General features: G+C 47.6%; 1 protein-coding gene across 5 annotated transcripts in view; it reads right to left on the bottom strand.

Moving 5' to 3' along the window:
* Positions 1-18,422, bottom strand: part of cntrl (centriolin) — a 178,763-nt gene that overhangs the window by 5,996 nt on the left and 154,345 nt on the right. For all 5 annotated transcript variants that reach the window (XM_038781660.1, XM_038781659.1, XM_038781661.1 and 2 more), the window contains 7 exons: positions 14,791-14,979; positions 10,206-10,431; positions 8,153-8,358; positions 7,829-7,969; positions 6,734-7,000; positions 5,267-5,329; positions 1,894-2,073 (listed from right to left, as the gene is read on the bottom strand). In XM_038781660.1, coding sequence (XP_038637588.1) covers positions 1,894-2,073; positions 5,267-5,329; positions 6,734-7,000; positions 7,829-7,969; positions 8,153-8,358; positions 10,206-10,431; positions 14,791-14,979 — 1,272 coding nt within the window. The remainder of the gene's footprint in view (positions 1-1,893; positions 2,074-5,266; positions 5,330-6,733; positions 7,001-7,828; positions 7,970-8,152; positions 8,359-10,205; positions 10,432-14,790; positions 14,980-18,422) is intronic.

Below are 18,422 nucleotides of genomic sequence, written 5' to 3'. Positions count from 1 at the left end.
CAACAGTTGTAGGTCAGGTGAACTACTTTGGAGTTTCTAAACCCTGGCCAATAACAGTATGTAAACGTATAATGCCGATGAATATACAAACCAAAATACCGCTGTAGTAGAAATCATTTAAAATGGCTCTTTAGCAACAGGAACATTTCTTCGGTCACTAGTACATTTAATAATAATTAAAAATTTTTTTTTTTTTTTTTTTTTTTTATATAAGAGTACCCAATTCATTTTTCTCCCCCCAATTAAGCGGCAATTTAGCGTGGCCGACTGACCTACACTGCACATCTTTGGGTTGTGGGGGCGAAACCCACGGAAACACGGGGAGAATTTGCAAACTCCACACGGACAATGACTCAGGGCCGGGATCAAACCTGGACCTCAGCGCCATGAGGCAGCAGTGATAACCCACTGCACCACCGTGCTGCCCAAGGTCATTAGTACTTTTGCATAAAGTGCATGAAGATTCAAAAATGGTGGTTTCAACCGAATATGGAATGGGTGAGGCTGGAGGAGTCCTCCTGCAAGGGAACGACCCTCTGAGCCCTCGCCATGGTAGCGCTCCCCCCACCCCCCCTCCCCACCCCAGCAAATACGCATCCTGCCCATTAGTGGTAGACATTGAGGACATAGAACCAAATGAGATGACACAAATTCCCACCAGCCATGCTAGGCGCCACTTTTAAGGAGACAGGACGGACGGACGCTAACAGTCAGGGACATTTACATGGGGTCAGACTTACAACTCAAGATGAATTAACAGAAGAACTGGAGCTACCGAAAGGACAGGAGCTCCGGCACCTACAAATCAAAACTTTTCTCTGCAAAGAGACAACAAGATACCCTGAGGCCTGGATACTGCATTGGAGGAACTACTTGGTGCAGACAGTAGAGAGAAGGGGAGCTGTGGGGACATTTACGGATGACTTCTAGAAAGGGCAAGAACACTATTAGACGGGGCAAGACAGAAATGGGAAGACACACTTGGACGGAAGTAGGGTAGGGACTCTGGAGCGAAGCACTAGGTAGGGCCAACTCCACCTCCTCCTGCGCAAGGCTAAGCTTCTTGCAGTTTAAAGTGGTGCACAGAGCACACCTAATCAGAACAGGTTCTTCCCTGGGGTGAAGGACAAATGTGAATGGTACCAGGGAGGCCCAGCCAACCACGCTTACATGTTCTGAACCTGCCCAAGATTTGTCGGGTTCTGGATAGCCTTCTTCAAGGAGATATCCAAAGTTATGGGTGTGAGGGTGGAGCCATGCCTGAGAGTGGTAGTCTTCGGGGTTTCGGACCAGCCAGAACTACAAATGGGGAAGAGAGCCGGATCCCTGGCTTTTGCTTCCTTAATCGCACACCAGAGAATCCTGCTCGACTAGCGATCAGCAGCACCACCCACAGCTGCAGACTGGATGGCAGATCTGTCAGAATTTCTTCACCTGGAGAAGATCAAGTACACCATCCGAAAGTCAGACGAAGACTTCCACTAAGCTTGGGGCTAAAGACCTGTTCAAAGCCAATGGTCATTAGGAAGAAAGGGGACCGATGAGGGCAGACAGGAGCGCACAGATCAGAGAGGAACAAGCGGGGGGGGGGGGGGGGGGGGGGGGGTCAGTGAAGACCCTATGGGCCGAATGGCATGAGCAAAATGAAAAAGCCTTTTACAGGCAATGTCTTTTATACACAATGCATTGTGTAATCTTGTTATAATTGTTGCAGCTGGGTTCTATTTCCATTCATCATTAAATTAATTTAAGCTGAAAGTAACAATGAAATCTTGAATTTATCTTTTTCCTACCACAGTATTCACTAAAAGCCACTCAATACTAAACCCAAGGAGAGTTTCGGTTACAGACAATTCTAGCTGGTTTGCCCATTTTAAATTGCTTACAACCCACCTGGCTCCGCCCATGATTTAATGAAGACTGGTATTGATGAAACGAGTCTACACTAGTACAAGCAACAAGTTCATCCAGTGCATCCACCCGTCTTTTAAGGCTGGTCAGATTGCCCTCTGTCTGCTGCTTTCGTTTACAAAGCGTTTCGGCCTGCTTTGACATGCACTGACGAATCTGTGCCTAATCAAAAGAAAAATGGCAATATTTAACTCATTAAAAAGTAATTGTTCGCAAGGTCAATTATGTCATTTGAATTTCTCAGTTAAGTTACAATTTTATTATTCGTTATGCATTTAAGGTTTCTCTTTTATGCCACCACCTCCCCTATGCTATGCTGCAATTTAAAGCGAAACATTGGCACGTGGGGAGGTTTGGAGGCCTATTATTTGAGGAAATCATGAATATGAATCTCAGATGTTCAATTTTCTATTATCCTCTCTCAACAATACCAAATATTTAATTTAGCAATGAAAAAAAAAATGGTCAAAATAAATGTTGGCAAGATTTTGAAATTTGTTCAGATTTTTCTGGCCATGCTTAGAGTTTTACCAGTAGATGTCCGGATTGGGTAATCTGCAGTTAGGAATCTTGACTCTAGACGTAACATTTTAAAAATTCATTCATGAGATGTGAATGTCGCTGGCTGGTCCAGAATTTTTGCCTACTTGCCCTTGACAAAGAGTAAACCACATTGTTTAAAAAAAAAAAAAAATTTTTTATTCAAGTTTTCAACAAGTTTTAACCAACAAGAACAGAAGAAAATTTAAATTAGAACAGTAGCCCCCCCCCCCCCAATACACAAACAATAATTTAACAGAAATAATTAACATAAGAACAAAGGCAGCTCCCACCGCCCCAACGACCCCCCCGGTGTAACACTACTCCTCTCCTCCCCGCCCACAAACAGGCACAATCCCCTCCTGTTCCGGCCCCAGCGCGGGAAAAAGCCCGCGCTTCCACCTTTAGCCCCGCTCCTCAGCCCATAGCGCGGGAAAAAAGCCCGCGCCTCCCGCTCGGCCGGCCCCACCCCCTCTGGCGCAGCTCCCTTTCCAGGCCCAAACTCCCCAGCCCCAACCCAGGCCGCCCTTTCCTCCCCCGATGCCCCGCCATCCCCACCGACCCTCACCCCCACCCCCCCCCCCCCCCCCCCCCCCCCCCCTCCACGAGCCCGTCCGACGGGCCTACACGACACCCCATGCACTCCCCGAAAAACAAAGGAACTGGGAAAGAACCCGAAACACTACACAACAATCCCCGACCATCCCCCAACCCTCAGTCTGAGTCCAGTTTTTCGGCCTGCACGAAGATCCCAGGCCTCCTCCGGGGACTCAAAATAATGATGACGGTCTTTATAGGTGACCCAAAGGCGCACCGGCTGCAACATGCCAAACTTCACCCCTCTCCTGTGCAGCACTGCTTTTGTCCGGTTATAACCGGCCGTTTTCCTTGCCACTTCTGCACTCCAGTCCTGGTAGATTCAGACCTCCGCATTCTCCCACCTGCTGCCCCACCTTCTTGGCCCACCTAAGCACACACTCTCGATCAGCGAACCAGTGGAACCGCACCAGCACTGCCCTTGGCGCCTCGCTGGACTTGGGCTTCCTCATCAGCACCCGGTGGGCCCCCTCCAACTCCAAGGGCCCTTGGAAGGACCCCGCTCCCATCAGCGAGTTCAGCATGGTGACCACATAGGCCCCCAAGTCCGATCCCTCCAGGAGGCCAGGATTCGCAGATTCTTCCGCCGCGACCGATTCTCCATCTCCTCGAGCCTCGCCTGCCACTTCTTGTGGTGCGCCTCCACCTTCACAGCCAGGCCTAGGATCTCATTCTCGTTCTCCGAGGCCTCTTGCCAGATCTCGCGAATCTCCGCTCCTTGGGCCGTCTGAGTCGCCAGGAGCTTGTCAAATGAGGCCTTTAGCGGTTCCAGCAGCTCAGCCTTAAGCTCCCTGAAGCAGCGTTGGAGCAGCTCCTGCTGCTCCTGCGCCCACGCTGCCTGTTCCCCGCCTGCCGCCATCTTGGTCTTCCTCCCTCGCACCTTTCTCTGCTCCAATGCTGCTTTTTTAATTGCCCCGCTCCTGGTCCAATCCATACACCAGCAGGGGAATGTTGCTGATTCCTTTCCATACCGGGACAAGTCAAACAAGCGCCGTAACGGGCCCTAAAAAGAGCCCATAAGTCCGATGATAGCAGGAGCTGCTGAACGTGCGACTTAGCTCCACAACCGGAAGCCCCGTAAACCACATTGTTGTGGGTCTGGTGTCACATGTGGGCCAAACTAGGTAAGGACGAGAGATTTCCTAAAGAACATTAGTGAACCAGATGGGTTTTTACGACAATCGAGTTTAAATTTCACCATCTGCTGTGGTGGGATTCAAACCCAGGTCTCTGGAATACCAGTCCAGTGACAAGACCACTATGCCACCACCTCCTCTATGCTATGGTGCAATTTGGAAGCTAAACAAATTCACAATTCAGCTCCTAGTGTTTGGCTAGGAACAATCATCATTTTATTACAATGAGTGGGACTAGTATTTTCATAGAAACCCTACAGTGCAGGAAGCCATTCGGCCTACCGAGTATGCACCGAACCTTCGAATGAGCACTCTACAAAGGCCCACTCCCTGCCCACCAGCCCTATCCTCCGTAACCTAGCCTCCACCTCCCTGGATACTTAGGGGCAATTAGCATGGTCAATCCACCTAACCTGCACAATTTTGGACTGTGTATGGCCCGAAGGGAACCTACGCAGGCACGGGGAGAATGTGCAAACTCCACGCAGACTGTCACGCAAGGCTGGAATTGAACGCGGATCCCTGGCACTGTCAGACAGCAGTGCCAATCACTGTGTCACTGCGCCACCCAGAAATATCCTGACGTCTGCTGGATTAGTTATTTGCACTTTCTCAAGTCATGGTGCCAGTGTTCCAACTTGTTTCACTTGTTGAGAGAGGAGAATGTGCATCATAATTGCACAAATTATTTAAAATATGAAATGAAGCAGGAGCTGAACTGGTTATTAGAGTCACAGATTCTTTGGCATTGGAATGCTAATGTAGAAATACTTTATAGTGGTCAATGGAATAGCTAAAAAAAAAAAGGAATAATTTGTGTTTTAAAAGTTGCACAAGAAATTTAGGGATTTAGTAAATTTACATTCATCCTTATGGATTGAATTATTCATCATCACATATTCTATGTCTCATTACAGCAGGTTCCTATGTAAAATATCAATTATTTCTGATAGCTCGTTTTTAATAGTGGTGAAATGGAAATTGCAATGAATCCAACAACTAATCTGAGTCTTTGCATACAAATATAGACAGGACTGTCACATTTGTATAAATGTAATTTTGCATTAATCACTTTTACCAACCTTGAGATGATCTTCCTGTTGTCGTAGATTTTCTCTCAGCACTTCTCCGCGCCATTGTTCATCCTGCAGCAAAGGAACAATACAATCCTATTAGCATGCATGATATTCCACTAGAGGATGCATGAAAAGCAATGTTCTTTGACATCACTCCCTCTGCAGCCTCCACGTTTCCCACAGGAACTCTAGCTACTCTCCTTTTTCCCATTGACAAAATGATTACTATCTTTGTATTCCTGCATACAAGCATACGCTCAATGCTTCTTATAATTAAGACAATTTTCTGACGTGTGCTCCCTGGCTTATTGCAGGAGTACAGATAGGAGTCCAGAAATAGAAAAATAGTGTAATATTAGTAAGTTTTATGAGTTTTCAATAATTTCCACATATAATTTAAGAGTTTTCTCATGAAAGATTCAAAAGTTCTAAATTTAAAAACATTCCATATACCTACAATTCAATGTGGGTATGGATTTAAAATGGAATTTTTATCATCCATGCTCTATAAACAATCTTTTATTTTCTAACAGTCAAAGAAACCAGAATCTGTCACACAAACCCTTGACACAGCTGTCAGATGCAAAATTTTAAATAAATGCCAGACTTGCCTGAAATGAAAGTTCTGACAGGTCAATTTCAAGCTTATTTCAAATAAAGTATTTTGGAAAAAGCAAAGAAACTTTCACAACCTCACCGGGTGATTGGGGGGTGGGGGGGGGGGGGGGGGGGGGGTGATGATGATGATGACGACGATGGCATAGTGGTATTATCACTGGACTAGTTAACCAGAGGCCCAGAGTAATGCTCTGGGGACCCAGGTTCAAATCCCACCACTGCAGATGGTGAGATTTGAATTCAATAAAAATCTGGAATTAAAAGTCTAATGATGACCATGAAACCATTGTAGATTGTCATAAAAACCCATCTGGTTCATTAATGTCCTTTAGGGAAAGGGAAATCTGCTTTTCTTACCTGGTCTGGTCTACATGTGACTCCAGACCCACAGCAATGTGGTTGACTCCTAATTGCCCCTCTCAAGGGCAATTAGGGATGGGTAATAAATGCTGGCACAGCCTGTGACGTCCATGGGACATGAACGAATTACAAAACCCTTCTGCTCCTTTTGATGCATATATCATGTAGCGAGACATTCTACAAACCAATAATCTTCAGAATGCACACTGTATCTACATCCCCCATCGGTAATGCTGGAAGATCTTCATTCAGGGTGGATTAAGTTACATGTGACAAGTTTACATAAACATTTTGCATTGTATGGGATGTAGGGAGTTATAATGGAAAAGGTTGATGCGTGTGCACAAACAAGTAAGATTGATGACTTTTAATGACACTATTAGCATTTATTTTATCATATAATCTTATAGCATTTGTTCATTCGACTTCTGCGCATTCAAGAATATTAATCCATAACTTATGTGAACATTTAAATCAACTGCAAAGAATTATCACCTTAAAATTGAATTTAGTCAGATTTAACCTCTCCTTGTATGTTCCTTCATTGGCTGCCAAGGGGAAATTTTCCTTTAAGCTTTCCGTTTCATTCTGAAGAGTCATCTCCTCTTCCCAAGTTGTATCCAGATCATTCTTCGCTTCCACACACGATTGATCTAGCTCTTTCAGACTACTGGTAATTTCAGCTTTCACATCTGATCGAAGGGTTCTTATGGCTTCCTTTATCTCCTTCTGCTGTTGTTCCATTTGTTCCTGACTTCTCAGCTAAAGAATCATTAAAATATTAGGAGAGAAGCGGTTGAAGTATGAACAGTCCCGAAATCTATCAGAATTTGTTTTCCAATTATAAATTAGTTATTTTCTTCAGCCTGTTTTTTTTAATTGCCCCTTATTTACATCCTGCTCGTCTTCCTTCATGATAAAATAGATTACAAAGCCCCTTCTGCTCTTCTCAACTTGTGCCATACTACCTGAAACTCTCTTTAATTCCCCATGGAAGTATCTAACCTCCACTCGTAGTCCCCATTGAGATCAGGAATTTGATGTGGGGAATCAATCTTGGTCTTGCTTACACACTTGACAGTCCCTCGAATGCTTTCCTCAGGAAGCAGTGCAAAAGAGCAAATATAACACAGGTAATGAATAAAATTGAAAAAATTCTGGTAATAAATTCTTGCTGGTCATTTTAAGTGGTGTTATTGATATTGTACCCCAAATACTTTAACCACAGGCATTGTATTACCCTTCAGCTTCTGTGATTATAAGCATCACAATCAACATATCAGGTCAAATACAGTGTGCCAGTGATTTCTATTCCACTAATAAACTCCAGATTATATGTAAATAGAAATAGCAATGGTTAGAAGACTATACTGTAAAGTCACTTCAGGGATTCAGATAACATTCGGAAAAACTGTCCATACAATGTGAAGTGTAAAATTGCTTCTCTATGAAAAATTCAACTTCTGAATATTGAACACACCCACATGGGAGGAATAAATGGATAAAATCTGAAACCAATAATTCTTGCGTTGAACCAATTTATTTTGTTTCAGCTAACTCTGAAAAACACTGTTTTGTTTTGTTGGGTACCTGTTGCTTGAGTTCAAAATATTCCTGTCTCATCTCATTTAACTCAGTCATGACGCGTTTGGCACGTTCATGGTTATCTTGCGCAGCCTGGTCTATTGAAGATAATTCCTTCTGCAGTCTGCTGTTTTCACATTTTTGTTCCTGTGTGGATAAAGTTAAAAATTAGCTCAGAGGGTATGTCGCTCTATACGGGCTATTCGGCAGTTGTAAATTTTTCCTTTATTAGCACATATTTAAATCTTACTCTTTCACATCTTTCTCGTGCTCAGTTAAACTGTCATGAAGGCTGATAAAATGGCTGGGTGGACGGCAACAGTAACTTACATTGAGGATCTTCTCCAACTGAGCCCTTTGAACTTTGGACTCTTCTTTGACAGCAGCAACTTGCTTCTCTGCCTTTTTCCTCTCTGAATGAATCAGCTCCTGAAGGTGTGTTAGATTTTTTTTTGAGAACTCAACCTCTTTATGACAAAATGCAAGCTCGTTTATCATTTCTTGCTGCTTTTGATCTCGGTTGGAGAGCTGACGTCCTACAACAGAACAAAATTCCTGATATAAATCTGGAAATAAAATCATCAAATGTTTTATAAATTGGGAAAAAAAAAGTTCAAGGGTAGCTTGTCGGCATGGTACAGTATGTGTTCTGTCCTGGTTTAGGAAGTAATTGCTCAAATTCTAGTCTTAACTTGGGGTGACCTTGAGCCTGACTAGCCGTGGGCGAAATTCTCCGACCCTGCTCGCCTGGGGCCGCCGAAAATCCCGCCCCCGCCGTGGCAGAGATTCTCCGCCACCCGGGGAAGTGGCGGTGGCGGGAATCTCGCCACTCCAATCGGAGAGGCCCCTGCGGTGATTCTCCGGCCCGGATGGGCCGAAGTCCCACCGCTGGGAGGCCTCTCCCGCTGCCGAGGTTTGAACTACCTCTGGAACGGCGGGATCAGCGGCGCGAGCGGGCCCCGGGGTCCTGGTGGGGGCGATCGAAAACCGGTGGGTGCCCCCACGGTGGCCTGGCCCGCGATCGGGGTCCCCCGCTCAGACTCCGGGCCAGTGCCCTGGGTGCACTATTTCTCCTCCGCGGCCGCCACGGCCTTCGCCATGGCGGAAGCGGAAGAGAATCCCACATCGCGCAGGCAGTGACGTCAGCGGCCATCTGCCGCTGACGTCACTGCCGGCGCATGCGCCGACCGTCGAAAGCCGTTTGGCCAGCCCCGCTGCCGGGGGCGCCGGTTTTTTGCGCCAGTCTTCTGGTGCCAACCGCTCCGGCGCAGGGCTGGCCCCCAAAGGTGGGGAGAATTCCCCACCTTTGGGGAGGCCCGACCCCTGAGTGGTTGGCGCCACTCCCCTATGCCGGGACCCTCCGTCACGCCGGGTAGGGGAGAATCCCGCCCCGTGTATGGGAATGGTGGCATGGATTGAAAATCCCGCAAGAATCGAGAAATGCGATTCTCGCCGGAGAGATGTTTCCCGCCCCACATTGATGATCTCAAGGTTCATGCCTACAAAGGGGGTGGGTCAACCTCATTTGATTAGATTTGCAGCAATTTTAACCTTATTAGCCACATGATTCCTCCTCACTTAATATTCATACTCTGCCGAAGTGAGGTTTGGGGTGGGGGTGGGGGTGTATGGAATTCTGAAGATGCATGTCAGGGGTGGGGAGGTGGATGCTGACGAGGATTGTCCGGGGTGGGGGGGGGGGGGGGGGGGGGGGGGGAAAGAAGAGTTGCATACCTCCGCAATGAGGGCTGTTAGGCTCCAGCACTGATTGGGACACCTTTTAACGAGGCTGCTCCGATCTCTAGAGTTGCTGGCTCTATGAGGCCCCGCCAGAGTGATGATGGAAATCACACTCACTCATTTTATTTCTCTCAAAGGGGTGCAATATCTGGAGAGAAAACTGGTCTGTCCAACTGGAGAGTTACACACCAGTTTTCAGTCTGAGCCAGGCACTCTTCTGGCAAGATTCCACAGAATACTGTTCGGCACTCCATTTATACGCTGGATTTTCCTGAATCATGATAAGCCCTGCTGTGGTATGATTTCACAGGTGCCAAACAGTTCCCATTAACCTGCCAGTGCTCACATACTAGTTCTGTCAATTGTGAGGTATTTCACAGGAAAGTCTCCTCCTAGCGTCCTCCAACATTCATTGCTGCCCCATTTCTATCACAGGACAAAGCACAGTATCAGCTTTCTTCTTTTGCCATCTCAATTGGCAAGCCAATTTTAGTGCTCTAATGTCACCTTTTCCTGCGATTAGCGAAATCAAAATAGATTGGTAACCACCTGGGATCTCTATATAGTTCTGCTACTCATTAGATAAACTTCCAAGCACACTGGGGTGCCTACGCCACTGTGACAGTCAGCATTCAAGACTTACTCAGAGAAGCAATCTGGTCCTCCAGGATAATACATTGTTCCTCATCACGTTGCAGTTTTCTTGATCGTTCCTCCATCAAGTTCACTTTTGCAACAGCCTGCTCAAATTTGTCTCTCTTATCCGATAGCTCAGCTTCCAAAGCTTTGAGGTGGGCCTTTACCTTGGATGCAGATTGTTCCAACTTCATCCCCTCACATTGAATATCCTTCTCAATACGCTGCAACAACTAAACAGATTAAATGAAAAAACGTCACTAAAGTCATCCTGCATTTACTAGAAAACTTTCTTTACTGACGGCGCAATGTGCTACCACTCAAGCATTGTGCCTTAGGATAATGATTTATATTCAAAACCGCCTGTCAAAATTCTGATCTGAGGCAATGGGAGGGTATTTAAAGGCTCGGTATCATTCTGAGGTGAGAGGGTGGGGAGGGTGAAGGAGAATATTGAGCAAAGTAGCCACACCATATTTGATTACATAGAATTTACAGTGCAGAAGGAGGCCATTCGGCCCATCGAGTCTGCACCAGCTCCTGGAAAGAGCAACCTACCCAAGGTTAACACCTCCACCCTATCCCCATAACCCAGTAACCCCACCCAACACTAAGGGCAATTTTGGACACTAAGGGCAATTTATCATGGCCAATCCACCTAACCTGCACATCTTTGGACTGTGGGAGGAAACCAGAGCACCCGAAGGAAACCCACGCACACACGGGGAGGATGTGCAGACAGTGACCCAAGCCGGAATCGAACCTGGGACCCTGGAGCTGTGAAGCGATTGTGCTATCCACAATGCTACCGTGCTGCGCCTTCCATACGAGGAAGAGGTAATCATCTTTCAGCTTTCTTGATGAATACCATGGTGGAAATTGAAGAAATTCATTAAGAGGACTTGAAAAAATTATGCAACGCATAGAAACACACACACAAAAAAAATCAAAATCAATTATTTTGCCCTTGCAGGGCAAGGGCAGTGATTGTGATTTCCATATTTTTGTCCGTCTCCACAGCACCTGCAAGATTCCCTCCAAGTCATACACCCAGTGACTAGAAAAGGTATTGTGCTTTATTCATTGCTGCTCATCAAAATCCTGGAACTCTACACTCAACAGCACTGTGGGTGTACAAACACCACATGGACTATAGAGTTTCAAGAAGGTAATTGACTCCCATTTCCTCAAGGGCAAATAGGAATGGAGAATAAATGCTGGCTAGCCAAGGATGCTCAAATCCCACAAATGAATAAAATTTTTTAAAATCGTTCCTATTTTAAAAAAATCCATTAAAAAGCTGTTGTTAGACTTCCGGTTGCGGCGATGCGGAGCTAAACCGCACGTGCGGCAGCTCCCGCTATTAAAAGGACTTTTCGGGCCTATTTTAGGGCCCCAAACGGCGCTGTTTCGACGATTCCCGGTGGGGGAAGGTGTTTGGAGGAACATTCCCCGAAATTTATGGTACTTACCCGGAGTGGGGCAAAGGAAAAGGCTGCAGCAGCTCCCCAGGAAAAGCGGGGGAAGGAGGACAAAATAACGGCTCTTCTGCACTGTTTTGCGGAGCTGAAGGCTGAGCTGCTGGACTCCCTGAATGCGACTACCAACAAGCTGCTTGAGACACAGACGGCCCAGGGGGTGGCCATTCGGGAGTTGCAGCAGCAGGTCGCTGAGCGGGAGGAGGAGGCGTGGTCCACGTGGGGAAAGTAGAGTTGCATGAGGCACTTCACAAAAAGTGGCAAGACCGCTTGGAGGAGCTGGACGTTCGCACGAGGCGAAAGTATTTGAGGATCCTGGGCCTGGCGGAGGGGCTGGAGGGGCCGGATCTTCCGTCTTATGTGACCACGATGTTGAGCACGTTGATGGGAGTGGGGTCCTTCCATTTGCCCCTGGAGCTTGAGGGAGCCCACAGACTGCTGGCCAGGAGGCCCAAGACAAATGAACACCCGCGGGCGGTGCTGGTGCGGTTCCATCGATTCAGCGACCAGGAGTGTGTGCTGCGCTGGGCCAAGAAAGAGAGGAGCAGCAAGTGGGAGAATTCGGTAGTGCGAATCTACCAGGACTGGAGTGCGGAGGTGGCTAAGCGGCGGGCCGGGTTTAACTGGACGAAGGCTGTGCTGCATGCCAAGCAGGTCAAATTTGGAATGCTGCAGCCTGCACGTCTGTGGGTGACATATAAGGACCGGCACCACTACTTCAAGTCCCCGGAGGAGGCGTGGGCCTTTGTGCAGGTGGAGTAGCTGGACTTGAACTAGGGTCTGGGGGCTGCGGGATCCGGTGCACTATGGTCGTTGCTGTTTTTGCTGTTGCTGTTTTTGTAACTTTGACATGTGTTTTTTATGCTGGTTTTTTGCTCTGTTTCCGGGTGGGTCTGTTGGGTATGGTTTTGGGTTTTGTGGAGAATGTTGGGTGTTTGTTTTTCTTTTACTTTTCCCTTCTGTACGGGGCTGGGGGATGGGGTGGAGCTGGAATTTGGGGAGCTGCGTCAGAGGGTGGGGTGGGGCAGTGTGAAAATGCGGGCTTTCCTCTGGGGCAGGGGTGGGTGGAGCTGGCGGTGGAGGCGTGGCCTCTACTGGTTTTTTCCCACGCTGAAGCGGTGCCAAGGAGGTGTGGCAGGAGGGGGGATGACCCCATGTCGAGAGGGGCCGGGTTTTGGCGGGAGTTGCCGGGGTCAGCAGAAGTCAGCTGACTCACGGAAGTACCATGGAGGTTGCGTCGAGACTAGGAGGGGTCCTAGCCTGAGGGGGGGGGGGATACCGGGTTGTTGCTGGAATGGCCAGGAAGGAGCTGGTGGGGGCCGGAGGGGTAGAGGAGAGGCGTTATCTCCATGGGGAACGGGTCGGGCGGGGGGTGCTGGCCTGGGGCGAGCAATCGATGAGCTATGGCTAGTCGGCGGGGGAGAGGGGCGGGGTGCCCTCTGGTCCGGCTGATCACCTGGAACGTGAGGGGGCTGAATGGGCCGGTTAAGAGAACTAGGGTATTTTCTCATCTGAAGGGGCTGAAGGCGGGCGTGGCTATGCTCCAGGAGACCCACTTGAAGGTGGCGGACCAGGTTCGTCTGAGGAAGGGGTGGGTGGGGCAGGTTTTCCACTCAGGATTAGACGCAAAGAACCGGGGGATGGCGATTCTGGTGGGGAAGAGGGTGGCGTTCGAGGCGTCTGAGGTGGTGTTGGACAAGGAGGGCAGATATATTATGGTGAAGGGTAGGCTGCAGGGAGAGAAGGTGGTGCTGGTTAATGTATATGCCCCGAATTGGGATGATGCTGGCTTTATGAGGCGCATGTTGGGCCGCATTCCGGACCTGGAGGCAGGGGGCCTGATCATTGGGGGAGACTTTAACACAGTGCTAGATCCCCCACTGGACCGGTCCAGTTCAAGGACGGGTAGGAGACCGGCGGCGGCCAGGGTGCTGAGGGGGTTTATGGACCAGATGGGAGGGGTGGATCCCTGGAGGTTTGGGAGGCTGAGGGCGCCGGAGTATTCCTTTTTCTCCCATGTCCATAGGGTTTACTCCCGAATAGATTTTTTCGTCCTGAGCAGAGGATTGATCCCGAAGGTGCAGGATGCCGAGTATTTGGCCATAGCAATTTCAGACCATGCTCCGCACTGGGTCGATCTGGAGATGGGGGAGGCGCGGGACCAGCGCCCGCTGTGGCGCCTGGATGTGGGGATGCTGGCTGATGAGGAAGTGTGTAGGAGGGTCCGGGGAAGAATTGAGGGGTACCTTGAGACCAACGACACGGGGGAGGTCCGGGTGGGGATGGTCTGGGAGGCTCTGAAAGCAGTGATCCGGGGGGAGCTGATTTCCATCCGGGCCCATAGGGAAAGGAGGGAGAGGGACAGACTGGTGGGGGAGCTCCTGGATGTGGATAGGAGGGACCGGAGGAGGGGTTGCTGGGGGAACGGCGTAGTATGCAGGCCAAGTTTGACTTGTTGACCACCAGAAAGGCGGAGGCACAGTGGAGGAGGGCGCAAGGCGTGGTATACGAGTATGGGGAGTAGGCGAGCAGGATGTTGGCTCATCAGCTCCGTATGTTTGCTTATTTTATTTAAATTTAATTAATTTAATTTTAATTTATGGTTAAGTTCTCTTGTTGGGGGTGGGGGGTGTGTGATACAAGTGATGTTACGGTATGGGGGGAATTGTGGGTGTTATGGGGATGTTAGTTGCATATTACTGCTTGTTGCTATACTTGTTGTTATATTTTTATATTTTCTGTAAAAAATTCCAATAAAAATTATTAAAAAAAAAAAATGTCAAGCCCTCTGTTGCCACGAACGTTATTTTTATTATTTCTGCATTGAGATAGTGTTATTTTTTTTTTGAGTATCCAAATATTTTTTTTTCCCAATTAAGAGGCAATTTAGCGTGACCAATCCACCTACCCTGCACATCTTTTGGGTTGTGGGGGTGAGGCCCACGCAGACAGGGGGAGAATGTCCAGTAACCGAGGGCTGGGGTCAAACCTGGGACTGTGGCACCGTGAGGCAGCAGTGCTAACCACTGCGCCACCGTGCTGCACATGGGATACACAGTGTTATTAATTGATTTGCACAGATTATGTTTGATACGTTTTTCTCAGTCCTCCTACCCGTTGCTGGTCTGCAAATTCATTTTGCTTTTCTTCAATTTGTTGCTGAAGCACAAATAACTCTTGTTCTTTTCTGTGTTCTTTCTCCAGGCAGGCTTGGAATTTACATGCACTTTGATTTATATTTTCCTTGAGCGTCAGCTGTTCTGTTTTTAATGCATCACGCTTTTTAGTGATATTCTTAAAATCCTAGGAAATCAATGAAAGGTGAATGGCTATCTGACATGAGCATTTATTCACCTACAAACAATACAAATTTTGCAAGTATTCAGTCACAGTAAATTGAACGTTTCAAAATCTAAATGCTTTACAAGATTTTTCTTTGTTAAATTAACAAGTTGCACCACCTGCTGTTTATCATCGTACAACAGTCCTTTTTTAGTTATGAATCAATTGGAAAGATGAAATTAAGTAACTACATGATTACTAAACTGTAGTAACTTTTAGTAACTACATGGTGAGAATATTCTTTATGATATTTTGGATCTGTTTACCAAGAAAGAACCAAGGAACTATAATACATAATTAAATGTCGCAAGTTGTTTATGGCTTCTTCAATTAAACAGCACAGCACTGAGAGACAAAATATTGTTCTATTTGTCTCAATCTCTATGCTTCACACATACCTGTATAGTAAGTATATTGTCCAACACAACATAAAAACCAGATGCGACACAGATTGACACCATATGCTTAAGTATAAAGAACATCTTTTTGTATAACAGAATTATAACTTGCCATTCATCAAGTGTACATCTTGAAATTGGACACCAATTACTTTGTGTCATGCAGTGAGGCTTTTAAAAAATATATTTTAATTGAGCTTTTAAAATTTTGTATCAAGAATTTACAAAGTAAAACCAAATTAGCACATGTATCAACAAAAGGTAAACTTCCAATAGACAACTGTACCAATCACATCCCCTTAAAGAATATACTTTGCTTGCAAACTTCACATGGGTGGAAATGACCAAAACACGTATTTATTTTTTCACAAATATTTTTATTCTTTTTTCACGTTTTCATCATATTTACAACAACTAATTAATAATAATAACAAATACAATGGCAATCCCCTAGCCAACAATCCCCTCATCCCACCCACCCTCAAACAGCTCCCAACATTTTGAATACACAACACCAATGAAAAAGAATCATCATTAATTTATACATTCCAAACTCCCCCCCCAACCTCCCTAAATATTTGATGTCATCCAATTCGTAAACATGTATGATGAACAAAGCCCATGATTTGTGGAACCCTTCCATCCTCCCCCTCAACTTGAACTTTACTTTCTCGAGTGTTGAGGACTCCTGCAGTTCCCCTCGCCATGCCGATGCACAGGGTGGAGAAGCCGATCTCCACCCAACAGAATCCGCCTTCGTGCAATCAGCTAGGTGAAGGCTAAGACATCTGCCTCCCCACCTGCTTCCAACTCCGATCGATCCGACACCCCGAATAGAGGACCTGATTAGAGTCTCACATGCACCACCCTGGAGATTACCCTAAAGATCTCCCTCCAATACCACTCCAGTATTGGGCAGGACCAAAACATAAGAACGTGATTTGCGGGCGGCCCCCCCACAGCGTTCATAAACATCCTCCACCCCCTCAAAAAGTCGGCACATCCTTGCCCTTGAGGTTCGCCCTATACACCACCTTCAACAGCATCAGCCTCAACCTCGCACAAAGTTGAGGCATTCACCCTCTGTAGCACCTCACACTACAACCACTCCTCCATGCCCTCCCCCAACTCTTCCTCCCACTTTGCCTTAGTCCCATCCAGTGATACCTTATCTTCTCGCAGAATAACCCCATAAATCGCCGACACCACCCTTTCTTCAATCTCCTCGCCGTTAATATCTCTTCCAACAGTTTGGGGGCCGGTGCAATCAGAAAGCTCTATACCTCCTTCCTGGAAAATTTCAGACCTGCACATACCTAAACATCTTCCCCTGCCCCAACCCATATTTCTCCCCTAGCTCCTCCAACTTCGCAAACCGGCCTCCCAGAAACACATCCTTTAATGCCCTAACTCCCCTCTTCTCCCATCTCCAAAAATTGCCATCCCACCTCCCTGGTTCAAATCTATGCTTCCCTCAGCATTTCCCATGACCCCGCCCACAACCTAAAGTGCTGGCGCAACTGCATCCAGATCCTGAGCGTAGCCACTACAAAACACATATTTACAATAGTTTAAGTACATTGTCGTTCACGTGTTCCTTTGCAAGCAAACTGGTCTCTTGTGGTTTTCTTCCCTTTTGCCTGTCCCCCATGATCCTCTTGGGTTCATTCATCCACCCCCCCTTTCTTTCTTTTCCTTGTTCCGTGACTTACTCTGCGTCTCCTCCCCCACTTTATTGGTTGCTGGCCACAAAGTTGGTGAATCGCTTCCACGTCCTGGGAAAGCCTTCTTCCGACCCATGTTTGACGAATTTTATCTTCTCCAGCCTGAGAAATTCCGCCAGGTCAGACAGCCAGTCAGCAACCTTGGGTGGTGCTGCCGATCGGCAGCCGAGCAGGAGTCTCCGGCGGGTGATCAGTGAGGCAAAGACCGGCGCGCTAGCCCCCCCCCCCCCCCCCATGTACAGCTTCGGCTGCTCTGAGATGCCGAAGAGCGGCACAAGTGGGCACGGTTCCACCCTCATTCCCACAGCCTTGGACATGGCCTCAAAGACGGATGTCCAGTACTCGACAAGTCTGGGGCAAGACCAGAACATGTGGGTGTCGTTGGCTGGACCTCCCTGGCATAGTTCGCATTTATCTTCCACCTCCGGGAAGAACCCCCTCATTCGTGTTCTGGTTAGGTGTGCACCGCCTTTAGTTGCATTAGGCTCAGCCCTGGACATGTGGAAGTGAAGTCTTTCCTGGGCAGTATTTCGATCCAGAGTCCTTCCTCTATCTCCCTGCCTAGTTCTTCCTCCTACTTTTTCTTTGCCTCGTCCAGGGGTGAGTGCACCTTTTCTAACAGTCGGCCACACATGTCTGCAGTTCCCCTCCCCAGGTCGCCCATGTTCAGAAGTCTTTCTAGTTCGGAATGTCCTGGCATCTGGGCGCTTCATTGTCCTTTCCTTGCAGATGAATCTTTTGACCTGTATGAACCTCAGGTTGTTCCCTCTCGGGAGCTGGAACTTCTCAGTGAGTTCCCCCAGAGTCACTACTCTACCGTCCGTGTACATGTCTCTAAGAGTCAGTCTCCCCTCGTTCTGTCTCCACCTTTTGAAGGAGATGTCCATGGTTACGGGACTGAACCTGTGATAATTGCAAATGGGGGCCATGGTGGACATTTTGGTCAGTCCGAAGTGCTGCTTTATTCGATTCGATGTGGCCGTGGCTATTGCCACCCAAACAAATGCGATGATTAGCTGTGTTGAAAAAGGCCTCGGGAATGTAGATCAGGAGTGATCTGAACAGGAAGAGGAACCTGGGCAGCACATTCATCTTGATCACCTGTACTCTCCCTGCAAGGGAGAGTGTGAGTGAGCTCCACCTCTGCAGGTCCTGTTTAACTTCCTCCTCCAGACTTGTCAGGTTCCACTTATGGATCAGTGTTAGTCGTGTGCTATTTTGATCCCCAGATGGCGGAATTTGGTCTGTGCCAGCTTGAACAACAGTCACTCCAGCTCTGCTC

This window comes from Scyliorhinus canicula, chromosome 21 (genome assembly GCF_902713615.1).
Source record: "Scyliorhinus canicula chromosome 21, sScyCan1.1, whole genome shotgun sequence".
NCBI lineage: Eukaryota > Metazoa > Chordata > Chondrichthyes > Carcharhiniformes > Scyliorhinidae > Scyliorhinus > Scyliorhinus canicula.
Note: the sequence above shows the minus strand (reverse complement) of the source record. Positions and strands in the feature narration are given on the sequence as shown.